Here is a 17,270-nt window from a genome sequence, read left to right as displayed (position 1 = left end):
GATTTCCACTCTTACTGCTTACCTTGTTTAGGCCCAGACCACGACGTAGCAGCTTGTTTAGCCTGTGCTTCTTTCAACCGACGGACGCTTAGACGTCGGTCGGAGTTTGCTGAACAGTTTTTCGGCTCAGATTTTGCGTACATAATGCCGTCGGATCCTCCGACTTCACAAGTTAAACGCAAAGAAAAGGACCGACACTCACGGTCTGCGGTTTCGGCCGAAACCGCGGTTAAGCAAACCGCGAGTGTCTCGGTTTCGGCCGAAACCGAGCAAACGGTTCTAACTTCAACCGAATCCATGACTACTACCGAGGCCCCTTCTAACCTGGTTGAATCGGCCTCTGAAATTCAACCTGCTACTGTGGTTTCACAAGAATTATCGGACACCATCCCTTTGGATGTTTCAACCCCTGCATGTGGTGCTGCTAGGCCGCCTGCAGCTATGTCTATAAAGGCCTTTGCCAGGGCTAAAGCAGCCAAAACTTCTAAGTCTGTGCCTGTTAAGCCCCCCTCTCACAGGCCCAGTTCCAGTTCCCAAATGCTTACTCTGGCAGAGGATCTCATCTCTTTAATAAGGGGATCCCAACCTCATCCAGACAGGGCCTCTCAACCTCCTCCAGAAAAGAGACCTAGAGCAGAGCCCCCTGAGCCAGTGTCCTCAGATGATTCTTCTGATGATTCAGACAATACAGACCATCCAGAGGCTCCTTTTTCTCCTTATGAAGACTCCGATGCTGAGGAATCGATTCCTTCTGCCTCTCCACCAGAGGAATTTTCCTTTGGGGAAACCTTACATGCCATGAGAGAGCAATTCCAATGGCAGGGGCAAGATTCCTCAGATTCAAGGAAAAGGCTTAGGACTTTTTTGCATTTACCACAACATAGGCCTTTAGCTATACCTCCAGTTCTTCCTGTTGTAGATGATGCATTTAATGATGCTTGCACTGCTCCTGATACTTTGCCTCCAGCCCCTGCTAAGCCCGATAGGTTCTACAGGGTCCCGGACACACATCACCATTTATACAAGGCTCCTTTTGCAGATCGAGACTATCTCCCAGGGGCCTAAGGCAGTAGCTTCGACCTCAGTTAAAAACCCTCTCCCTCTGAAAGGGAATCCAGGTCCTTAGAGATGGGGTAAAAGTATACACCTCTGCTACTCTCTCAGCTAGGGCATTGAACTGTCAGTTTCATATGATCCAATACCAGGAGTTTATGCTTGATCAGTTAACTAAGAAACTGTCCTCTGATGATTCTTTAGTTAAGAAATATGTTCTAGAAATGGTGCATAACATTCAGCAGGTTAGTAACCATTCTTTAAAATGTGGCTATGATGCACTGGAGGCTTCCTTTAGATCAGCCATGACTGGCACAGTTATAAGAAGGCATGCATGGTTGAAAGAACAGGTCTTGCCGAATCATGTTAAAGCAAAACTATTAGATGCTACTATGGATAAGGTCAGTTTATTTGGTTCTCCTGCTCAGCAGGTACTGAAGAAAACGGAAGAGAAGGCAAAATCTGTACAAACAGTGAAAGATTTCTTACAGGTTCAGCCTCCAAGGTTTAGCAGGAACTGGCCTTCCAAAAATTGGTCCTTTCCAGACTCCTCTAAAACACAGAGAGGCAGGAATAGGCGTTCAAGAGGCAGAAATCAATCCAGAGGAGGTGCCTACAGGGGACGCCAGTGGCAAGGTAACAACCAGCGAGGCACAGACACAACTACTACCACTGCAACAGGACAATCACAGTGACTTGGCTCTGGCACCGCCTACCAGGGAACAAATAGCAGCACCCTTAGGCGGAAAGTTAGCCTTATTTTCAAAAAACTGGCACTACATCACAGGAGAAGTGGAAGTGGATTTTGCAAACTATAGACCAAGGCTACAGGTTTCATTTCCATACTTTACCAGGAAAAAGAGGAATGCCAAACCTACCACCAAATCAAAAGACAGAAGCTCTAAAACAAATAGCTCAATTAGCAAAGATGAGAGCTGTGGAAAGGGTACCATCTATGGAACAAGGAAAGGGATTTTACTCCAGACTATTCCTGGTACCAAGAAAAGAGAAAAATTGGAGGCCTATTCTCGACCTGTCCGCTTTAAACACATTCATCATTGTTCGAAAATTCAAAATGCTGACCCTACAGCAACTTCTTCCCATGCTGGGCAAGGAGTATTGGCTGGTGACTCTAGATCTCAAGGAGGCATACCTGCACGTCCCCATACGACCAAATTGCAGAAGATACCTCAGATTTCTTGCAGGATCAGAGCATTATCAATTCTCAGCATTGCCCTTTGGCTTATCTACTGCCCAGAGTGTTCACGAAATGCCTGGCATCAGTAATCGCTCACTGCAGGCTTCAGGGAATCCAAATATATCCATACCTGGACGACTGCCTGATACAAGCGGACAACAAAAACAAGCTAACAGAAGACTTACAAAGAGTCATTTGCTTACTGCAAGCCCTGGGATATACAGTCAATATAAAAAATCAAGACTGATACCATCCCAAAGAATAACCTTCTTAGGTGCAGAATTGGACACAGTAAAACAGATGGCATTCCTAACTGCAGAAAAACAAGAACAACTTCCTCTCTACTTCTTGGCATTAACAAAGCAGAACAAACTAACAGCAAGGAAAGTACTGCAGGCCTTGGGCTTCATGGCATCCTGCATAATCCTGGTCCCTCATGCCAGACTGCATATGAGAAAGCTACAGTGGTACCTGAAGAATTTATGGTCTCAACACAGGCACAGCCTAGAAACCGAAATACCACTAATCCCATGCCTGAAACAAGAGTTCCTATGGTGGGCTCAGGCATGCCAGTCAAACCCAGGTTTGCCCTTCCACAGCATTCAACCAAGCCAAACCATCACAACGGACGCCTCAGACCTCGGTTGGGGGCCCACATGCTGGACAACTGCATACAAGGCTTATGGACTCCAGATCAGCTGCACCTGCACATAAATCAAAAGGAAATGCTGGCAGTAAAACTAGCAATCCAGAATTTCAGACCATTCCTCCAAGAAGGGCAGTTGATGATAAGGACAGACAACACCACAGTCATGTGGTACATCAACAAACAGGGAGGCACTCATTCATACCCTCTATGCCGGATGGCACTGGACCTATGGAATATGGCTCTGAGCTACAACATTCAGTTACAAGCAATTTTTGTACCGGAAAAGAAAACATCCTAGCAGACATATTAAGCAGAACTACCTCGGATGCTCACGAATGGATGCTACACCCGGACATCTTCAAGGTCATCACAAGGAAATGGGGACTGCCACAAATAGACCTATTCGCATCCCCACTCAATCACCAGCTCAAGAAATTCTGCACAAGGACGTACCACCCACTTGCTTGGAAGGTGGACTCTCTATCCTTCAGTTGGAAAGGCCTGACAGCATATGCATTCCCACCTCTTCCTTTGATGCACAAGGTGCTATTGAAAATCAAAGAGGAACGTCCAAGGATCATTCTGATAGCTCCAGACTGGCTAAGACAACATTGGTACCCATTACTGAGGAGCATGTCTCGGGGGGGGGAAATGTGGACACTACCCCTGATTCCTTTGCTGTTAACTCAGAGCGGCTACAACACCCTGCATCCAAACCTGAAAACTCTGCAGCTGACTGCCTGGAACATTACATAAGAGCAACTAACCCAGATTTATCCCAAAGGGTTAAAGACATTATCCTTGAGGCCCGCAGACCTTCAACAAGAAGGAACTATGCAGGAAAATGGAAAAGGTTTCTCATTTGGAGTACTGAAAGGGGAAAAGATGTGTCAAAGGTAGACATTGCCAACATCCTGGAGTATTTGGCAGAGCTTTTCCATACAGGCCTGTCCTATTCCTCCATCAAGATACATGCATCAGCTATTTCTGCAGAATACAGCTTCGATCCCCCTGTCTTCTCACATCCTCTACTCAGGCAGTTTCTGAGAGGAATTAAAAATGTAAAACCTCCTAGGAAACCACCATTACCAGCATGGGGACTTGAACTTTGTGCTAGAAAAATTGACACTCCCCCCTTTCGAACCAGCAGCAACAGCAGATCTTCAACACCTATCCTGGAAAACTGCTTTTCTGCTGGCAATTACCTCAGCAAGAAGGGTTTCTGAGCTACAGGCTTTAATGGCAGTGCAACCCTTCCTAATCTTCCATCAAGATAGTGTCCATGAGAACAAATCCTACATTTATGCCTAAGGTGGTATCCAGAGTGTCTTTAAACCAGGCTATCCACCTACCTACCTTCTTCCCCAATCCACAGAACAGGGGGGAAAGACTGCTGCATACCTTGGATGTACATACAGTTGCGCTACTACCTGGACAGAACCAAGGGCAATAGAAAAACTGACCAGCTTCTGGTAGCATATGCAACAGGAAGGGAAGGAAAAGCAATTTCAAAACAGACAATCTCCAAGTGGATAGGAAATTGCATCAGATTCTGTTACTCCTACCATGGAAAGCAAACTCCACAGAACATAAGGCCTCATTCTACAAGGGCTACAGCCACTACCACAGCTTTCTTACGAGGAGTGGCTACCAAGGACATTATAGAGGCTGCTACTTGGACCTCCGTGCATACATTTGCCAAGCATTATAACTTACCTTTATACTCTAGATCCCGAGCAGGGTTTGCCACTGCTGTTTTGCAAGGGATCCTAACTACACCATAATTTCTTCTTCCTCCTCCCCTAGTTTGGCTATGGTATTCTACCCATTTGTAAGGACTGCAGATGCATCCTTGAAGGACATAGTACAGTTTTGTACCTACCATAAATGTAGATGTCCGAACAGGAATGCATCTGCAGTCAGGATTACCCACCCTCCTTCCCCTCTGTGGTATTCCTAGGGTATTTGCCCATCTAATAGCTAGCTGGGGGGATCTCTTATGGTGTATTTGTATATATGTACATACATGCTTATTTTTTGTTTGCCTTCTACTATTTGGAAACATTGGCATTTATCCAAAATTTAGCTATCCAAGAGGGCAACTGGCATCTGGGGCAAGAAACAGTGAGGAAAATGGCGTCGGCTGATGCCTTTATACCCGAAGAACTGCAGCTATGACGTCGGGTGAAGTGCGACACCAGCCGAGGCCAGACCCAGACTTTGGAATCCGGCCGACCGAAGGGCTGCCTGACGACAGGACAACCCATTTGTAAGGACTGCAGATGCATTCCTCTCGGACATCTACATTTATGGTAGGTACAAAACTGTACTTTTTGTACCTACCATAAATGTAGATGTTCGAGTGTTCACCCTGCTGCAGTCCAGGTTACCCCCCCTTCATCCCCTCTGATCTACTGGCTAAATCTCTTCTATGCCTTACTGATGTATTTGCTTATAGCTGAAGGGATTTTGTGTTTGTGCTGTGGTTACTCCTTTTGGTACTAATTACTGACCACCTTTTTGGGGGCACCTGACATCTGGAGCAAGAAAAACTGAAGAAAATGGTGTCTTGCATTATATATACCCCTGGCGTGCTGACGTCAGGGAAGAGGCGACAGCAACTGACGCCGGACCAAGACTTTGGAATTCCGGCCAACTGTGGGACTGCCTGACAACAGGATAACCCCGTGTGATGACTGCAGCAGGGTGAACACTCGAACATCTACATTTATGGTAGGTACAAAACTGTACTGTTTCCAGTATGGCTCTTAACCAAACCATTCATTTGCCAACTTTCTCTCCAAATCCCCAGAATAAAGGGGAGAGACTTCTGCACGCTTTGGACATACACAGATAGCTACGATTCTATTTGGACAAAACAAAAGCTTTGAGAAAAACTGAGCAACTGTTTGTAGCTTATGCTTCAGGATCACAAGGAAAGCCCATCTCAAAGAAGACCATTTCAAAATGGATAGGACACTGCATTCGCTTCTGTTATGCACAACATGGCAAAACAGTGCCTAAGGGCATTAGGGCACATTCTACCAGAGCAGCAGCCTTTCTCAGAGGAGTACCAACCAAAGACATTTTAGAAGCTGCAACCTGGAGTTCAGTGCACACTTTCACCAAGCACTACTACTTACCTCTCTTCTAAATCCAGAGCAGGCTTTGCCACTGCAGTTCTGCAGGCCTTTGTAACCTCTCCTAATCCTATTTAGGCCCAGCCACCCAACCTCAGCTTTGGGATTCAACCAAAGTGTAATGACTGCAACAGTGAAACACGATGAACATAGTACAGTTGTGTACCTACCCTAAATGTAGATGTTCGAGTGTATTCACTGTTGCAGTCCAGGTTACCCACCCATCCCCCTTTTCATTGCTGGCACTTTTCTGTACTTCTCAAATCTATACAACCTATGTGGTGTATTTGTTTGTAGATGAAGGAATGTTTATTTTAGTACATGCATTCTTTTTGGCATAATTTTTTACAGCCTTCCTAGTCAGGGGCACCTGACATCTGGGGCAAGAAAAACTGAAGAAAATGGCGTTTGTTGCATCTTTTATACCCCTAGCGCACTGACGTCGGGGAAGAGGCGACAGCAACCGACGCCAGACCTAGACTTTGGAACTCTGGCTGACTGCGGGTAGCCTGCCAGCAGGATAACCCAAGTGTAATGACTGCAACAGTGAATACACTCTAACATCTACATTTATGGTAGGTACACAACTGTATCCCCCTTATCTTTCTCTCTCTCTATCTCTTCCTCTCTCCTTACAGGGGATACTAAGCCTCTGGTATTCGGGCCAGCTGAGGGCTAGCCCTGGAAGGATAACCCCAATGTGATGACTGCAACAGTGAATAAATACACTCTAACATCTACATTTATGGTAAGTGTACACAACTGTACTGTCTGTCATTCACCCCAGTTTGAAAAACCTGAACCTGACAAATTGAATACTTTGGTCTTCATCCCTGCTATAGACATGTTAGAGTGTGGTTTTCATTCTCAAAGAAGCTGGAAAACTGAGTCCCATTAAGTTTTACATCGCTAAGTGACAAAGGTTTTCAGTTTGGTGCAAAACTGAAGGCGTACTACCCAGGTAAGCATTGTTAGCCCAAGTGGGAGTACCTGTCACATTTTGAACAAAGAGGTACTATCCTCCTTTATGGTCAAGATACATGCTTTGCTATTTCTGCATGCCTGTCTGTCCTCATCAGCTTTCTCTCATCCCTACATGAAGCGTTTTCTTAGGGGCATCCTGCACTTCCCTATTCCTGTCAAGAACCTAAACTTTGTATTAGAAGAGCTTACCTTTACTCCTCTGAGCCTGCCATCTTTGTACCTCTTGAAATGCTCACTTGGAAAGCCACCCTTTTGCTAGCCTTACGTCAGCAGGGTGCATTTGTTTCCTGCCCTGGGGTCCAAGGAACCTTTCCTTATCTTTTACAAAGACAATTTCCCTTTTGATACAACCATAGGCATAAAAATATTTATCAGAAATTTTCTTAACCAAGCCATCCTTGCCTGTGTTCTTCTATAATCCCCAAAACAGAGAGTCCTGCCTTGTCTTAATGCACACTGGCAACTTAAGATTCTACATTCACAAAACAAAATTCCCAAACAGGGCAAATTAACTCCTGTTGTCCTTTTGTAGAGGAGGGGAGACTAGTAAGAAAACAGACCATATCCAAATTAATAGCTAATTGCATTTTCTTTTGCTAGTCAGATCGAGGACAAGCTCAGTGTTCTGTTAGTTTTCACTGGGACACAGTCTTAGAACCACAGACTTCCTTTCACAAAATGTTACATCTCATTTGTCATTTCCAGGGCCATCAACATGTTTGCCTTTGCCACATTACCAGGGCAGCCTGACCACTGCACTGATTTCCAGCTAACCACCCTTTCATTCTTAGCTTCGAGAGTCTTCCCAAGACTCAGTACTGCAGCAGTGATTTTAATGAACATAGCACAATTGTGTTGGGTACCATAATTTGTAGATTTGTGAGTTGGTCACTGTTGCAGTGCTTTTGTCACTCCCACCTGCACCTCTAACCCAAGTACTACCTGGGGTTGGGGTAGATATCCTGTCAGGTCATCTCCCCCTTCCAGTTCCTTCCTTTCTGCCCCAAGTCAGGGTTGATCATGCTTCTGCTAGGTGACAGATGTAGCCTATTCCTATAGAAAGACCTGAAAATGGTGCAGGCTGACAATTACTTTGTACCTGAACATCTTGACTTTGTATAGGAAGGGTATCCGTCAGCTGGGGAATGGTGAAATTCACTGGTTTTCAGGCGAGCCACAGGCTTTCTCCAGGCAAATAAATCATAAGACTCATTACTTCAGCAGTGATTTACTCAAGCATTTCCAGTTTTGTTAAAAATGTAACACAGCTGTACTTTCATTTTTTTTCTGTAGCCTAGTAATTGAACATTCCTCCTTTAAGGTTGCAGGCATTTCATCCTTATTTAAAGATGTTTGGCAGTCATGGCACCTTGAAAGACCTCTCAGGTGCTTGTAGGTTTGTGTTCTATTTCCATTGGTTAAGAAAGAACTGGTGAAGGGCCATGTCTTCCCTTTTATGGAAGCAGATTTTATCAGCATTACCAAACAGCTGAACAGTTACTGAGCAGAATGGCTTTGTATGCAAAACTATTCTCTAGAATAGAGAACCATTATAATGTGACTCACCAAGTGCTTAGAATAACAGGAGTTAACATTAGGTGTTCAGGGTGTGTTCACCACTGTGATGTCAGGGAAAGCAGTATAGTGAGAGTTCCGATTGAATTTTCAAAGGGAATTTAATCAGATTTCCTTCTGGTGGTGGTATAGTTCAGCATTTGGACCCTCTGACGTACTTTAAACTTGAAGTTATGGTATGTAGGTACTGTTTTTAATAATAAAATTAAGATTTTGTAGGTTTGCTAAGTTTGTGTACTTTCACTGGGAACCTTTTCCTGAGCTGCCTCCACAGTCATGGATACGCTCGTTGGCAGGATATACAGAATGACTCACGATACGCCATCTTGAATGAGCCCTTCAAGGGAGAGATGAATAGAGGAAATTTCTTGGAAATCAAAAATAAGTTTCTTGCTCGACGTTTTAAGGTATGTTCTGTCATCTGTTTGAAATATTTTAGTCTTAACAATGAGTCTTTTTGATAGCTTGACGTATGGCTCAATTTGTCTGAAAGCTTTGAGTAGGTTGTACTGTATAATCAGTGTTGCTCCAGTAAAAGGTTTTGTCACTTCTGTGTTTGGATGCTTCCTGTTTGACATGCAGTCTTGTTGGAATTTTCCCACTTCTGGATGGGATGGTTCTTGTCTGTAGTACAGTTCCAGTCCTAGGCTCAAGAAGTTCGTAATTAATCCAGCAGGTTCTCTCCCACCAACTTGAAAATGTTTAACTCAAAGGATAGACTTCCACACCTTCCCAGACTGCAGTCAGTAGTTCAGATTGGTGGCCAGGCTATATTCTGTGCCCCATTATAAAGTACTTCGAAGGAGATGTTCCCACTTTAGTATCTAGCACAGAACGTGGACAAGTTCACCTCCTGAAACGCAATTTGTGCACTCAGTGAAGTTTACTCTATCACTGAGTAGGCCCCCCTCAAAAAAAAAAAAAAAAAATCTTCCAATTGTATTCATGCTGTTCCATACGTCTACTGATTAATGTTTCACTTGCATTTGCTGACGTGATACAGGTTACATCCCTTTACTGAGCATGTCTCTCTGTGCTACCACTGTAGTACACCATCAGGGACTATTTTAATTCCTCGGTGGAGGCTCCCTTTTTATTTATTTATTTGACAGTTGTCTTCATTCTGACTTGATTGGTTTGCTGAAAAATTTTGCAGTTTTTTTTTTCCCTGTGAGGCAAAGATTCTCTGACAGGAGTCTTGCTAGAGAACAGGACCCTATGCAATCTAGGGCTACTACTGTCCTCTCATATTTACATGTGCTGTTTAAATATGGTCTTGCCACCTACTTGATTTAAGGCATACTTCCATTTCTGCATGATTACCTCTAGGCCCACCTCCCCTTTCTAGGTTAGCGGTAGAACAGCTTCTTGAAGGCGGCCTTTATTTAAAGCTTCCTAGTAAAGCTATGCCACTGCCTTGAGACCTTAAATTCATCCTTGAAAAGCAAAGTGTACCTCCCTGTGAATCAGCAGCTTCTGCTTTTGTCAACTTTTGTTCTTGTAAAACCATACTTCTGGTTTCCCTTACTTCAGCTAGAAGAGTTCTGAGTTCCAAGCCCTGATGTCATCATTTCCTTTCCTTTTTCATAACTCCATTGTGACTCTAAGGCCAACTCCTCATTTATGCTTCAAGTGGTTAATGAGCTCTCCCCTCAGTCAGGCCATTGGCCTTCTACTTTTTTCTCTAACCTTCAAAACAAGAGAAGAGAATCCTTAATTTTCCGAATGTGCCCAGGCAGCTCAAATTTTACTTGGCCAAGACCACGTCCATTTGCAAGACCGACCAGTTGTTTCCTCTGATGAAGCCAAGTCAGGAAACCCAGTTTCTAAACAAACTGTTGCTAACAGAATTTCTGTGTCCATTTCTTTTTTCTGCTGTAGAAGCACATTCTAGTAAGTGCAGTGTCCTTCTCTGAAGCCTTTTACAAAGGTGTTGAGAGCAATCCTAGAAGCAACAGCTTGGTCTTCTGTACATACCTTTATCTAGCACTGCAGCATAGATACTGTCTAGATCCAGAGCCTCCTTTGCCAGGTCCGTCCTCACTGGATTGATTGGCAGCTTTCCTATGAGTGATCCATCCACCCATACCACTAACTAAGCTTTGGGAATCACTCGATAGTTTGGAATACTGCAATAGTGATCTGAGGAAGGACATAGTTTTGCAAGAACTTATAACAGTATATGCCTACTGATCCACTGTTGCAATATTCCTTCCCATTTGTCAATCCCCCTTGTAGTTTTAACCAGATTTTGCCCCCCCCCCATGGACTGGGGGGGGGGGGACCATTCTCTGCCTTCTCCCCTCTTAGCTGACCTTTCCCTATTCTGAATACTCAGGTGGCTCCAGGTCTCCTGACCTCAAGACCACCCTCATATCTGCATATGTACCCTTGTGCTTAGGGCATAGGTCGGATATATGGCTGTCTGGAAGGTTTTTACTTTGATACCCTGACTGGATATCCAGGTTATTTGGCAAGATAACCCAGCAGTTTGGAATACTGCAGACACAGGTTTTGTCCCCTTCTGCAATAGAATTTTTTGTGTGCAAGCGTAGTCTACCCCCACCCCTGCTGTCAGTTATCCCCTTCCTGGACATTTGCTGTGTCATTGGTTCCTCGCAACTGGAGCAAGAGTTGACCAGAAGAAACTATCCTTCAGACAGCCATCGGGGTGATTTAAGGGTTTTTGCCTTTGTTGCTCCCATCTTCCTGTACACACCCAGCTAAGCAGTGGAAGGGGACCCTGCAATGGGCTGACTGTGTTGGTCTTCCCTCATTTCTGTAAGGGATATTGCCAACAAGTAGCCCTCCACCCTGCAACCCTGAAGAATTAGAAGTGATTTTCATACACTCCATCGGGGAAGGCTGTTCTTGCATGCCCACGACCCCCACCCCTTTGCCCTGGGGAAGTGAGAGGGTCACACCCCTTCATGCCTGTCTGTCCTCCCTTCCCCAAAAAACTGGCTCCTCCAGTGCAGGGGTGATGATCAAACCTTAGTCAAGGTTCCATCGCTGTATCCTATGAAGGAGAGTTTTTTTTCCCCTTAGAAATATTTAAAAAACTAAAAGAAGGGGAAGACCAGGGAATCTGTTACCATTGTACACTCAAGGTATAGTGTGAGCTGTTCTAAATAGTGGCTTTTCTAAAGAAAGCAATCTAAAGCTTAGGAAAGCTGTTGAAAGCTTGACCAGTTTAAGTAGAGGATGGCTTTAAGGGAATCCAGACGTGGGGTTGGTGGCAAAGGGAGGTTACAGTATGTGTGGTCGGAAATGTTTATGTTTACAAAGCACTTCTCTCTAGCCTGGGACTAAGCATCCATATGAAGCTTATAAACGTATTTTAGGACTTTTGTCCTCTCTATTCTGAAGGTCAAGGACCTGCACACTGAGCTAATCTCTGAAAATGTGATGCGTTGTAATGTAGATGGATTCTTCTGTTGCTGCAGTTATTCATTCACTGTTGCAGTCCTGATCAGTGGGATATTTTGCCTGCATGTAGTCCCAGATTGGCCCGGTTTCGAGTTGCACCTTCGCCCAGTGGGTTTGGCTGACTGCCTCCCACTGCAGCTTAGGGATATTTGTGGCCTACAAGGGGTGTGTGCAAACGCCATCATAGTGTTGCAGTCACCTTCTGTCAAGCCATGGGTTAGGGCCAAGTGTACATTTGTAGGGCTTCTTCCATGGTGTTTTTAGCAAGAGGTTTTATTTTCAGGGGAAAAGATATTGTTGACCAGAAAATAGTAGTGAAGGAGGGAAAAAAAATGTTTGTACATAGTCCCAAGTTTCCATTTACAACATAAAATTCCACTTGAAAAATAAGCCCAAATAATCAACTTGGGGCCCATGCCAAGATTTAATGCTAGTTTGTGACCCCTTTTTATGTTCAGTTTATATTGTTCATTTGTGCTTTTCATTGGATATGCATTTTTACCTGATTGGAAGTTTAATTTTTTTTTTGTGAGGTAGCTTGCTGTCAAGGAGATATTGCCTATAAGTATTTTGCCTTTTTTGATTTGTTTGGTAATATTTCTGCATTATTTTGTTTCTTAATGCCTTACTGCACTCTGTTTCATGGGTTTATAATCATGGTAGTGTTTCAAGGATTTGTTTTGCAGTGTTGTAGGGAAGCTGCCTTCCCTGTGAGGGTCTTTGCTGGAGGAGCAGGCAGATGCTCTTTGTATTTCACTGTTGCAGTCATCACACTTTGGTTATCTGCCTGCAGGTAACCCTCAGTCGGCCCGAATACCAGAAACTTAGTATTTCTGCATCGGTTGCTATCACTTCAGTACTGATGTCAGGTCGTCAGGGGTATAAAAACAGGCAGCCAACGCCATTACATCAGTCTTTTTTGCTGAGGAGCCTGAAGCAGAAGCAGTTTGCACGACTGCTGGTTGGCTGCTACCCGAGTTTCCATTTCCGAATTGAATCATCCTGAAGTCTTCTAGAGCTAAGTACCCTATTTGGGGATCCTTTTTTCTTGCTCTAACCTATGTCAGAAAAAGTTAATTGTCTCGCTTGTGGAAAGCAAATACCACACCAAGATTTCCATTCTTAGTGCGTCACCTGTTTAGGCCAAGACCACGACGTACCTTGCTGTCTGTTTTGTGCCTTGATCAACGCCCGAACTACTCGTTATCGGGCCCTTATTGTCACTAAATACTTTCGCTCTCGATCTCTGTATTCCGAAATGGCTTTGGTAAGCCATCTGTCTACCGATCTTCCGAAAAAGCGTAAGGATAAAAAGAGAGACTGCACAGGTCCAAAACTGCCGACACTTCCGTTAAGCTAGTTGACAGTTCATCGGTACTCAGTGAGGCGCTTTTGCAGCCCCTGATGCCAACCTCTGTGGATTCGCAGGCCACTACAGAGACCCGTTCGCAGTCCGGTATGCCGCGACAGTCTGCTTTGACTATGGAATCTGCGGATGTCTCTACCTTGGATGGGCCCAGAGCTGCTGTGCAGGCACCGGCTTCCGAGGAAGTTCTTCGCATTACCGATATTCGACAGACTACTTTTTTCGTGTCTTCACTTCTGTTTAGAACTACCGAGTTTCTAAGGCCAAGAGCTACGCCTAAAAAACAACCCAAACTCAAGCACCTGCTTCCCTGCCACAAAATCAAATGCTTAAAATGGCAGAAGACCTGATTAGGGGGAAGCCAGCCTTCCCCTGCTAAGAGAAAGAGACCTGTCCTCAGCAGCTTCAACAGGCCAAGAGTCTGACTCTGAGGTGTCTGATTATGAAAACATGCCTTTATCTGCTTATGAGGATTCAGATGCAGAGGAATCCATTTCCTCTGCTTCCCATCCAGAGGAATTTTATTTTGGTGAAACCCTGCATACCTTAAGAAATCATTTACACTGAGAATGCCAAGACTATCCTCAGTCCAGAGAGACTCAGAATTTTTAGATTTGCCACAACACAGACCTTTAGCAATACCTCCAGTTCTGGATGTTGTGGATGATGTCTTTATGGAATCCAGTCTAACTCCAGATACTTTACCCCCTGCTTCAAGGAAACCAGACAGGTACTACAAAGTCCCTGACTCTCTCAAATTTCTTTTCAAAAATCCTACTGCTGACCCCAGAGGTCATTTCCCAGGAGCTTAAAGGTATTAAAGCAACTACAGCTAAGAATCCCACTCCTTCAGACAGGGATTCCCAAGCTTTAGACAGGTTGGGTAAAACAGTATACACCTCTGCAACTCTCGCCATTAGGGCATTGAATTGCCAGTTTCACATGCTGAAGTACCCGGAACATATGGAACTTAAGCAAAAATTAGCTACCTTAACAGACTGTGCAGAAAATAAAGAATTACAAGAACTTATGCATTCTGCAAGCCAAGTCAGCAAGCATACCTTGCAATGTGGCTTTGATGCCCTAGAAGCATCTTGCAGGGCAGCAGTCACTGGTTCTGTACTGAGAAGGCATGCTTGGCTTAAGGAGCAGACCTTGCCAGACCATGTCAAATCAAAATTATTAGACGCGCCTTTGAGCAAGGACAATCTGTTTGGCACCAAAGCAAAAGAGGTTGTAAAAAAGATGGAAGAAAAAGCTAAATATTTGCAGACAGTCAAAGATTTCTTGCAAGTGCTGCCTCCTAGATTCAGTAGGCATTGTCTCTCAAAACATTGGTCCTTTCCAGCCTTTTCAAGGCCATTTCAAACTAGACCCAGGGGAAACTGACCCCTCCCAGACTTAGTCTCAGGGTATGCAGAGATTAAGCAATGGAGTGCCTCCACTTCAAAAACAGGGAGTGCTAAGCCACCCCCCTATGGAAAGAATTCACAATGACTTCTCAATTCCACTCCTCACCTCTGCCCATCTGCTTGTGCCCCTAGGAGGAAAACTTGCCCATCATGCAAAAAACTGGTCCTCCATCATCAAAGACTGATGGGTCCTCAACATTGTATCCCACGGTTACAAATTTTGTTTCCACTCATTGCCAACTTCAAAAGGGTTCCCAGACCTTCCTCCAAACCAGTAGGCAGAGGCACAAAACCAAGTTCAGCCCCTGCTCTCCATAAGGGCAATTCAACCTGTTCCTGCAGAACAAATAGGTCAAGGGTTTTATTCAAGACTTTTTCTGGTACCCAGAAAATTTGCGCCCAATCCTAGATCTTTCCAGTCTAAACACCTTCCTGGTGGTAACAAAATTCAAAATGCTCACCCTTCAGCAACTTCTTTCTATGTTGTCCAAAGATGCCTAGTTAGCCACCCTAGACCTAAAAGAAGCATCCCTATCAGGAACTCATGCAGAAAATACCTACGTTTCAGGGCAGGATCTATGCGTTATCAGTTTTCTGCACTTCCCTTTGGTGTTGCCACTGCTCCCAGAGTCTTCACAAAATGCCTGGCTCCAGCCATTGCCTATTGCAGAGACGTATTCAAATTTACCCATACTTGAATGATTGCCTGTTTATGGTAAACAATCGGGAAAAGCTTTTGCAGCGCCTGACATGGGTAAAGAACCTTCTAACCTCCCTGGGGTTACACTATCAATGAAAAAAAATCAAAACTAGTCCCCAGTCAAAAGGTTGTATTCCTGGGAGCAAGCTTAGACACAGCATCCCAGATGGCATTCCTTACTCCAGAAAAACAAGCCCATCTGAAAGGCTACTTCTCTCAAATGGCCACCAGAACCCAGATATCTGCAAGGAAAATCCTGCAGGCCCTAGGGTTCATGACCTCTTGCATTCTACTAATTCTATATGCCAGACTGCATTTGAGGAAACTTCAGTGATACTTAGAAAGTCTTTGATGCCAACATTCTCAGGATCTGGAAACCGTCCTAACTATCATACCTTGTCTAAGGACAGAGTTTCTTTGGTGGGCAGCAGCATGCAGCCACAACAAGGGACTTCCCTTTACTTGGGAGTTGGGAGGGTGGCCTAATAGTTAAGGTGCATTTGCCTTACAAAAACAAGGTGCACGGTTTGAGTCTCACAAGGGATAATTGGCTAGGCTTAAAATGGCTCGCAAGGGCATTTAGCTTAGTACTAATCTATGAACCTATGAACTCAACCCCACGCCGCCCAGACCCTAACCACAGATGCATCAGACTATGCCTGGGGGGGCACATCTGGATGACAAGTGCATTTATGGCCACTGGAGTCCAATTCAAATTCATCTGCGCATCAACCAAAAAGAGATGCTAGCTGTTCAGCACACTCTGACAGCTTTCAAATCCCTACTCTCACCAGGACCCCTGCTGATAAAAACAGACAACACCACAGTTATGTGGTACATCAACAAGCTGGGGGGGACCCACTCTTACGCACTCTGCAGGCTAGCCATGGCCCTGAGGAACACTGCCTTGGACATGCAGATTCATCTGCAAGCTCAATTCCTGCCAGGCAAACAAAACTCTGGCAGTTGACTTAAGCAGAAATCTTCTAGACCCACACGAGTGGCAATTAGATTCCAGCACCTTCAGCATTCTAACCCTGAAATGGGGGACCCCAGAAGTGGACCTTTTTTGCCTCCCCTTACAATCACCAGCTCAACAAATTCTGCACCAGGACACTTCACAGCAGGGCCTGGAAAGTGGATGCCCTATCCTTCCAGTGGGTAAACCTCTCAATCTATGCATTTCCCCCTCTGCCTCTTCTCACAAAAATATTACTCAAGGTAAGACGGGAAGAACCAAGGACAATCCTGATTGCTCCGGACTGGCCACGCCAGCACTGGTACCCACTACTGTGCAGCCCATCACCGCTGCCACCTACCCCAGATCCTAACCCTCCTCACCCAGCAAGAGGGACAGATCCTGCATCCGCAAACCCTGAATCTTGCAGCCTGGCTTATTCCTTAAATTCTCCTCCAATGTCCAGCCTAAGCAAACAGGTGCTGGACATCATTCTTGAAGCCAGAAGGCCCATTACAAGGAAATCGTATGCTGATAAGTGGAAAATGTATTGTTCCTGAATTCAGTCTAAAGGAGAGGACACAGCACTACCCTCCTTGCATCTAATCCTGGATTACCTAGCAGATTATACTACACAGAGGCCTATCCTTCTCCTCCATTAAGATGCATGCCTCTGCCACCTCTGCTCTTTACAACACTGAGCCGCCTCTCTTCTCTCTCACCCTCTCATCAAGCAGTTCCTGAGAGGGGGCAAACAATCTAAGGCCAACCAAGGAGAGCACCCACCCCTGCTTGGGACCTTAACT

At 44.9% G+C, this 17,270-nt stretch overlaps 1 protein-coding gene across 1 annotated transcript in view; it reads left to right on the top strand.

Moving 5' to 3' along the window:
- LOC122807962 (chromodomain-helicase-DNA-binding protein 4-like) overlaps window positions 1-17,270 on the top strand; it is a 1,347,878-nt gene that overhangs the window by 1,193,658 nt on the left and 136,950 nt on the right. Inside the window, exon 31 of the mRNA XM_044078994.1 lies at window positions 8,874-9,006. Coding sequence (XP_043934929.1) covers window positions 8,874-9,006 — 133 coding nt within the window. The remainder of the gene's footprint in view (window positions 1-8,873; window positions 9,007-17,270) is intronic.

This window comes from Protopterus annectens, chromosome 8.part0 (genome assembly GCF_019279795.1).
Source record: "Protopterus annectens isolate FY-2018-M chromosome 8.part0, PAN1.0, whole genome shotgun sequence".
Lineage (NCBI taxonomy): Eukaryota > Metazoa > Chordata > Ceratodontiformes > Protopteridae > Protopterus > Protopterus annectens.
This window is presented reverse-complemented; position numbering and strand designations above follow the sequence as displayed.